General features: G+C 53.1%; 1 protein-coding gene and 1 pseudogene across 1 annotated transcript, besides 1 other annotated feature; both read left to right on the top strand.

Annotated features, from left to right (window-relative positions):
* Tc00.1047053507543.10 (dispersed gene family protein 1 (DGF-1), putative) lies at positions 1–845 on the top strand (the record flags this gene model as incomplete). Its single annotated transcript, XM_800761.1, has 1 exon — positions 1–845. A coding segment is annotated over one exon (845 nt), but the record flags the coding sequence as incomplete, so codon positions are not given.
* Positions 1–9,207: a sequence feature (areas not merged during assembly with more than two copies in the genome that could not be assigned to a particular haplotype).
* Tc00.1047053507543.30 lies at positions 3,256–6,051 on the top strand (annotated as a pseudogene).

Here is a 9,207-nt window from a genome sequence, read left to right on the forward strand (position 1 = left end):
CCGACGCCCGCGTTCAGCACCGCGTGATTGGTGTCGTCGGCGTGCTGTACGTTGTGGCGTTCCCTGCTGGCGTGTGCTACTTGATTGCTCGCCACGTGGGCGCGAGCTTCACGAAGTACTGGCAGTTTTTGAGGAAGCCGCTGCACGAGCGCCTGCTGTACCCCGTAGGGTATTGGTATCCCGCGGCGCAGCAGCGGATGTACGGCAGCATGCTGACGAGCATGAAGGGCAGCTACGTGTACTGGTGCGTGTTCCAGCTGTCGGTGCTGTGTGTGGTGTGCCTGATTGCTGCTGCGCACCCGCTCGTGGGAGGCTGCCACGTCCTGTACTTCTGCATGGCGGCTGTGCTGCTTGCGGGTGCGGGCGTGGTTGCCTTCACGAACATGATGCGCTCGGCCTTCCTGACGGTGATGCGCACGGTGAGCTTTGTGCTGCTTGCGGCGCTGTGCGTGGTGAGCGCGGCCAACCACCTTGTGCCAAGCGACGGCGGTGCGAGAGCGTACGCGGCCATCTTGCTGCTTCTGACGACTGTGCTGCTTGCAGTCACTGTGTACGGCGTCGTTGTGTGGTACGCGGAGGACCGCCACTGGCAGGAGCTGCGTGAGCCGCAGCGTGGAGGGCTGGAGGCGCTGCTGCGCGATGGCGAGGAGAGCGACGAGGACGTGCAGAAGCCGCACGACATGGCGTCATCGTCGTACGCCTCAGGCACCACCGTTGCGTCGTCGTACCGGCCACCCGCACCGTCGCAGCCCATGGCCGGTGACACCCGCTCAGACGCCCTGATCCTGCTGGACCGTGCATCCGATGCGAGCTGCAGCATTAATTATGCTCCTCTGGACAGGTGAAGATGCTGCGCTTGACGAAAAATTTGGCGCAGGTTTTTTTTTTGGGGGGGTGGAAAGGCTCCGCCCCCAACAGTAGTGTTATGCGGCGAGAAGACACAAAGCCCCTCGGAGATGTGGCATAACGTGGATGCTTCTGCTAGGCATCTTCTTTCTTTTGATTATTCATTGATTGATTGGGTGATTGATTTGGTGTTCTTATTTTATTTTATCGATTGTCGATGACAGCGGATTATCGAGTTATCACGCTAGCCCGGGGTGGATGCGTAACGTATGTGTGTGCGTGTGTTTTGCGCTCTTCGCTGCAGCACCGAGTATGGGGACTGTTGCTCTCTCTATTTCATATCTGTACTTAGTAATGAGTAAGTGCTCGACGATGGTGGCTGGTGTGCGGGCCATAGGATGCATTCAGGAAAGCGTCAGGGAAAACAATCGATGAAGCCCTTCTGTGACGCGTCAACTCCTGGAAGTTGTGAGTGCGAGTTGCTGGCTGATACGAGGGAGGGTGGGGGCCACTGCTGTGCAGCTGCGCAGCCACCGATCGGACTCTGCCCCGACCGGGTTATTGATTGTTGGTTTGTTTTTATTTCTTGTGCGGGTGCCTGCAGTGACTTTCTCTCCTGCTCCCCGATGACTGTGCGTGAGGGAATGCCTGTCGCTTTTTATGCTTTTGATGTTGTGTAGAAAGAACCATAAGAGAAAGATCGAAGAATTATGTGGAATGATTTATTATTTTGCGTACATATATAGAGATCGGTGTATTCCCGTGGATTATTTATGCATTTCTTTTTTTCTTTCTTTTCTTTGCGTTGCTCCACACGCGTCTCAGTGTTTGCTTTAGCACGGCCACACACGGGTAGTTTGCGTCGCGGATAGTTGTTTTTTTTGATGTCATTTCGTTTTAGACGCTAACGCGGGCGCGTTTGTCAAGCATCCACTCTCCACAGCATGGCGCCTGATATTTTGGAGTCATCTCAGGTGTAACGCCGGCGCCACCGCCGTGGCACTCATGGGAAGTAAGATGGAACGCGGGACAGAGAAATATATTGTGCTGCACATGTGTCTGCTGCATTGGTTCTGTTGGGGAGGTTTCAATTTAGAAGAAGAGGGATCAACATTGCACGACTCTGTGGCTTGGAGGAGTTATCACCTTCTTTTTATTTTGTATGATCTTTGGTTCCTACCCGTGTCTGCCCCGATTGCCTCCCCTGAGTGGATCTGCGCCATGGCCATCCTCTTGTTGCTTGCGAGAGGAAAAACACATTGCGAGCGACGAAACCACACGTCATGTATGCGGCGTTCAGGGAGGTACGTATTTGAGGTGGAGTGCACATATGTGGATGTCATGTGAGACGAAACGGGGGTTGACTGCCCAACCGTCACTTATTTTGGAGAGTGTGCTCTTACTTTTTTTTGTTGCCCTTTTGTGTCGGGGCACGGCGGGATTGGACAGCACGGTCCCACGAAAGGCCTTGCACACATACACACTCTCATGCCACTGTCGTTTCCGAATTCGGGAGCAAAACCCAAATCCCTGCTGCTTTTTGCATTGGCGCAATTATTTTTGTTTATTATTAACTGACGCCATTCTGTCCGGCGTGTCACTTTGATTGGATTGTGTGGGGTCGCTCGCCAACGCCATCGAACAAAACAGGCTGAAGATTTCACGTATTTAATTGCCATCTTGTGCGCACGTTTTTTCGCATGTTCTGTTGATGTGCACTCAAGTAGCGAGGAATCCGGAACAATTTGTGTGTGCAATTTGTCCTGCCATGTGGACTGCGGGCAACACCGCGGGGCTGCCACTTTGACTTCGCAGAGTTGTTGTGTCTCTTCGCAGGGTTGGCAGGGAAATTCCATGCAGCCTGCTACTGCTGCTGTGTCCCTAAATGCTACTCCATGCGAATAATGTGCTTCAGCGAGTGAGGGGGATGATTGCGTTTGTGTGCACTCTGATTCTGTTTGCTACTTTGTGTGGGCAGGCAAGACGTGATGGATGGAAAAATGGGACGGGGCGATGCCTGGCCGCGTCCCGCCCATCGTTCACTGCACGATGGTGTGGTTCACATTGTGGTGCTGACTCCGCGATGTGACTGCGGTCTCCTGTGCGGCAATGGCGGTGGGGGAGGGTGCTCGCTCGCTGCGGAACGGTGGGATCGTGTCTTATTTTTTCCTTCTATGTGCAGGTGCGCACTTATTTTTGGTGTCTGTAGTATAGGGCAAACAGACCGACAACGTGAATAAAACAAAATAAAAAAGGACGATATTGTGGTGGTGGGCCTCGACTGTTTCACCGACAGGCGTTGCAGTGCGGCTGCATGGCGCACCGACCACCGAGCCGTGCGAGTGCCACGCCCAACGTCATTGGGACTGCGGGACGAAACGGCCGCGACTGCTCTTTGGAGCCAGCGGCGCCTGCTGGCCGCAGTTGGGCGGTGCGAGTGGGATGCTTCACCGCACGGGTGTTGTGATGGCGCCTCGAAGCGGCATCTCCGGCGATGGTTCCGACGCCGCAACTCGCAGAGGAGTGGAGGGACACGCGGTGACCAGATTGGACTTTTGACCGTCGGCTGGAAAGAGAGCTGCTGAAGGGAAAGGAACGCATCACCAAAATGTGGGTGAATGATTTTCTTTGGAATTATTTTGACGGCAGGGGCGTTGTGGAATTCAATGCGAGGGTCTATGTGAAGGACGTTTTAAGTAGCCCCAATGAGTTCATCCACGACGAAGTGTCATTGAACACAATAAAGGCATCGCCGTCATACCAAGAGCTGGAAAAAGAGCGTGAGGAGATGCCCATGATATTGGGGGCTTTACATAAGCTTAGAAAAGAGCTTATTGTCATTCTCAGGCAATGGAGGGAGTTTTAAAAAAAGGATACGGCCATTCCTCTTGCAAGGACACAAATAAACACAGCCTTTTCTCAGGTACTGAGAGGAGAGAGGTGGAAAGCAGAAGAAATGGCAAGGCGAGAACGACAAGAACTGGGAATTGACATTTTCTTCAGGACTGATGATGCGGTGTTTGAGGGAGGGGTTCACGCGAATAAAATGGAGCTGAATGACTTTCTTACGATGGAATTGGACGGCAAGGGCTTTGTGGACGCCAATCGGAATGTCTTGCTGACGGCGTTCTTTAAGGGCCTCAAGAAGTATATTTGCGATGCGGGAGCATTGGGCGAAATACAGACATCCGATTGTTATGTGAGGATGGAGAGGGCTGTAAGGGATGAAATGGATATGGGGGAAGGTGTAGACAAGCTTTACGATACTGGTGTGTACAATCTACTGTAGTGGTTGGTGGCGGCTGCGGAGGGAAAAGCAAGTGTTCATGGAGTCACTAAAAGGTTTTTGGATGCTGCCGTCGAGGAAGCGAGGAACCCAACGACGTCGAGTGCACCGAGATGCCTGGAGGGATGCTACGAGTCTGTGTACAATGCGAGGTGGCACCACGTCGTGGAAGCTTCTGGCGGCGAGGGGATGGGACTGTATGTGAAGGAGGGTGAGCCACCGCAGTCATGGACGTACAGGGCAGTTGGCGAGTCCCTCGAAAAGGATGACGGTGTGCAGAAATCCGGTGCACCGTGTCGCAGGCTGATGGTGCTCGCCTCGGACAAGAGAAGGGCCGTGCTCGTGGAAATGGAAGGAGGATGAATAAATCCACTCGTGACTGCTATGTGAGCTGTGAGGTAGATCGGGCGTGGCAGATCGTCAAGGACGATATAACCGAATGGTTCAGCACCCACCGTGAGACCAACTTTACGCCTGAGCGGCATGTGTTGATTGGGACGCCCGAGATCGGGAAGTCGATGCCTGCCGGCTCGTACCTCCTCTACCAGCTGCTGCACTGCGATGCGGAGCTACTCCCTGTGGTTGTGTTCTTTGCTTCTGGAAGTAAGACATACGTGTTTAACAAGACCACCGAGACGGTGACAAGATACATGGATAAGTCCATGATGATAAAAGCTGTGAAGGAACTGTCTCGGCGCGGGATGAAGGGGTATATTATCTACGAATTGGGAGGCAGGTTTGGTATTCTGCCTCCTTGTTTGCCTCCCGGAGGCTGGGGCATGCTTGTGGTGGCAACGCCAGAGATAACAAGTTACATACACTGGGCGAGTGAAAAGAGAGCCGTACGAATCATAATGAATTGCCCTGATGAGAGCGATGTGAAGGCAATGTGCGTTTGGAAGAAGCGCAATCAACCCGTGTAGCAAGCGGAATACTGGCGAGAGGTGAAGGGTCACATGGATAAAGTGGGACCGATTCTTCGCTACATCTTTGATGAGGGAGATTATAACCATTGGATTGGAGATTGTCACAACCTTGTGGATAGGACGCCCCCTTGGGGAATCGAGCGTTACTTTGTTTTTGGAACTTCCAAAAATGTGAGAGGGTAATAAGGCGCTCGAATATCTTGCGAGGATTGTCCGAGTACGAGGAGAGCGCAATGGCGAGTCGCCTTTCAATGCACCGATAACTGCCCACCTCGCAAGTAAAACATTGTGCAAGTTGAAAAAGTTAATGACGCAGGCTGAGTTTAACTTATTTGAATCGAGGATCAGGGATTATCTCATGCACGCAATTTTTTGGGAAGGGCACCGTGTTTGCATTTTTGAATGTGGCCTTCATGGCTGCAATAATTTGTACACTGAAGGAGCTGAGGCCCCCAACACGACGTCAGTCGCACCGCTGTGCACCGGAAGTGTACTCGCAGGAGGGCCCCACCAGCCACTATTTTTTGCCGTCGGTGGAACGCATTGACAAGAAGACTTGTATAAACCACCGGGTGCTGCACATACCGGAGGTCGAGAAATTCCCGTTGTTGGACGCCTTTTTCTTCATGGACTCAAATCCAAGGACGCTGGTCGGGCTGCGGATGGCTACGGCGAGTGAGCATCACACCGCCGCCAGCACTGTGAGGCAGTTCACGGAGTGCCTGGTGGCATATTTTAATAGTTGGGAGGAATTATTCCGAGACATGTCGTGGGGGATTATTTATGTGCAGCACGCAGACAATACGCCGATGAATGGCTGGCAGAGATGTGATGATGACAATTCCGACAATGTGGGCGACGAAAAAGAGATGGCGGCGTTTTGGAAGGAAAAGGTGCGCCAGTACTAAGTGTCAATATGGTCCGGAGACTTTAGAAGAGACAAGGCTCATTGAATTGTGGAGGAACCACGGAAATAGTAAAACGAATTGGGGGATGAAAAGGGGCGGTTTTGATTTCCGGTAAAGAATATTGTGGGATATATATATTTTTGGATATTTGTGTGTGTGTATACGGTTCGGGTGCACCAGCCCCATGCGGCAGCACCGCACACGAATGCCAAAAATGTCCAACGCTATCGAACATAGCACTGACAGAAGAAAATTAGGGAGGGAGTGGGATTGTTTGTTTTCTGGTGAAAAACATTGGGTGGTTTTTATATTGTATTTTGATTGTGTGTGTATACGAGGCATAATTGGAGAATTGCCCCGGTATGAGAGAATCATTGTGGCTGGCGGTGTCACGGCGTTACTGCATTGTCCATTTCCTTCTATTGTGTTCTAAGTCCCATCAATAACAGAAGCATCTTCAAGGGATGGACGAAGGATAAGTTCTATTGAGGAAGCAGTGCGCTCCGTGTGACCGCATGGGGTGAGGCGCCGCATCCCATTGAGGGCGAGACGGCATTTTTGTGCTGGTGCCATCATTGATTCCCCTTGCGATTTCGTGCTTGAGTGCGACATCGTGGCGCCAGGATCCAGCACCCCGTATTGCCGGGAGAAGCCAAGAGCCGGCAATATTTCCCTCATGGGATTGTTGTTGTTTGCGCAATGCTGACGGCATCTACCGGCACCCAGACCAGCCGCGTCGTGTCGGAACACAGTTTTGGCACTACGAGGTGTGAGGGCACGTGCTACCGCAGTGCGGACTATCGGATTTATTTGAGAAAGCACGAGGGAAACAATAGAAGCACATCTGTGAGTGCTGCAGCAAACTGGCGCGGATGCTCTCTTTATTGAGACGGGACGATGAGATGGTGCGCCCTGTGCCTGTTGCCATGCACTCTCATAGGAACGTGTTTAATATAGCGCGTCTTTTTGTGCAAAAGTCTCCGTGTGCCAACGCGACAGGGAAACACGGTTGACGGTGGCAGGAGTCCTTCCCGGAACGGCACTGGAGTGCGGGGTTCCCGGAGTCGGTCGCTCGCCGGGGGCGGGGACGGCTTTGAGGGATTGCCCCGAGGCTGCTTCTTAATGCCGTTGTGATTGTTGGCGGCGAATTGTTCATGAGAGGGCGAGATTGTGTGCGTGCCACCGTGTGATTCCTCACAGTGGGCACTCGTTGGAGTGATGCATGTGCTTGCCTCACAGATACGGTGTTAGGGATCCTTGTTTCACGTTATTCGGTGGTGCAGCAGTGAACGGAGACGTGGTGCGGTCCAAGAGCCGCGCAGGCGGGGTGGACACGGTTACATGAGCCTGTGGAGGACCCGAGCAAGTCCAAGTGTACTATGCGGTTTCTGTCCACAAGGAAGGAAGAAGCGCCGGGCGGCTGAGGGGAGTTGCAATGCACACGGCTGCGGAAGGCCACACGCATTGTTTAGCTCACGTTGACTGCCACTTTGGATGCTTTTTCTCGAGGCCGTGATTACTTTCTAATTTATTTGTAGGTGCTTGATGACGCCAGACGTGGAGGGCGTTTTCTCTCCATACGAGGATGGCACACGGGAGAAAAGGAGGAAAAAGAGCGACACCTCGCCCAAAAAAGCAGCTGCTGGAACGTTGGCAGGACTCGGGATCGTTTGCACGGCCAGCTGTATGCCCTCGGCAGGATGTTCTTTGAGGAGCCCATTGCCCCGAGTGTGAGGTGCACGCACGGGCAGGCACCGCGGCAACAGTGTCATTGGTTCACCGTTGCAAAAATGAGACGGCGCATGTCAGGCGTGGCAGGTGATGGCCTTTGTGAGTTCTTCTCCCACCCCTCTGTTTTAATTCTTGGCGTTTTCTTCATGTGGACAGCGCTCCCATTGGCCGCCCTCTGTGACACGAGAGCCGCCTGTATTCCTCTCCATCGCATTAAAGAGTCGTGAGGAGGGTTTGAGGGTACGTTGAGGAGCCGTGTGGTCTCTGCGAGCCTATCCTCTCTCTTTTCATAGGTGTTGAATGCTGGGTTACCGAAACTCATCTTGAGTGCTTGCGTTAGAGGCACACATAACTGAGGGACAGGCGTGTTCCTTAGAGGTGCAGGAGGGCCACGCCATTGGGAGGAGGAAGAGTGAATGGGTGGACGGGTGGGTGTCTGTGGCCCACATGTGGCGCCTGACTGGTGCTTCGCGTTGTTTGGTGTTATTATCATTCCCATTCACAAAGAATGGCTTTGGGTGCAGCACCCATGAGCTCTTCTGTCGTTGACTGAGGTTGCTTGGGTGCTGCTTCCCCCAACCCTCTCTGTGTCGGTGTGTTGTATGATAGTGAGCATGGCTCTTCTTCCGTGCTCTGCATTTGGCGCATAAGCTTTTGATGGTTTGTGTGGAATATGTGATGATTTGCGGCACTTTGTTGGGTTGTGCTTTGATCTCTGCCGCGGGATGGCAGCCGGATTGGGGGCGTTACTCTTTCTTTGCTGTGATCAAGTGCGATGTGTATTGGAGGCCTCTCAGGGAAGCGCCAGCCAACCTTGTCGTGGAAAATATTTATGATGCCACACCATTTATTGACGTGGAATGAGTTGGGAGTTTGCGTATAAGCTCCTGTGCATTCTTGGCGTGGTGCTTCTCACGCATAGCCCGGGGAGAAGAATGCCTGAAAATTATCAGAGGGCCTCTTTTTGAGCCGGGGGGCGCATACTGTTTTTTTTGCTCATTGAGAGCCCGGGGGTCACGGATGATGCATGGGGCAGGCAGAACTTTGTGCATGGCGGGGTGAGGAAACAAAGAGCTGATTGTTTGATTTTTAGCGACGAGTCCTGCCTCACTGCTTGGAGGGGGCTGTCGTTTGCTGGGGCAACCTGTTTTGTGTGTCCAGACACTGCTTGCGCCGAGTGGCGGGGTGCCGTGTTGGTGTGTGCGGCTCCATCATGCGGGGCAGCAGAGCGTGACGTTTTTGGACTATGTGCCTGTGGGCTGATGAATGTGGTTGAAGGCTTGTCTGAGGAGAGTCTGCGAAAGGAGGAGTGACATGCGTTTGGCGGTGCTGCTGTGCGGTGTGCGAGAGAAGAAGAAAAACAAGTGCTTTCAGACATGTTGGTGAGTGTGCCACGGCCAACAATGAGTTCTCAGGGAGAGTGAAAGGAGGGAGGGAGACGGAGACTGTGCGCGTCCACTGCGGCGTGTGGTGCCACAGGATGCGATTGCCATTGCGAAGGGTGCAACGG

The sequence above is a fragment of the Trypanosoma cruzi genome, genomic scaffold (assembly GCF_000209065.1).
Source record: "Trypanosoma cruzi strain CL Brener 1047053516077 genomic scaffold, whole genome shotgun sequence".
Classification (NCBI taxonomy): Eukaryota; Euglenozoa; class Kinetoplastea; order Trypanosomatida; family Trypanosomatidae; genus Trypanosoma; species Trypanosoma cruzi.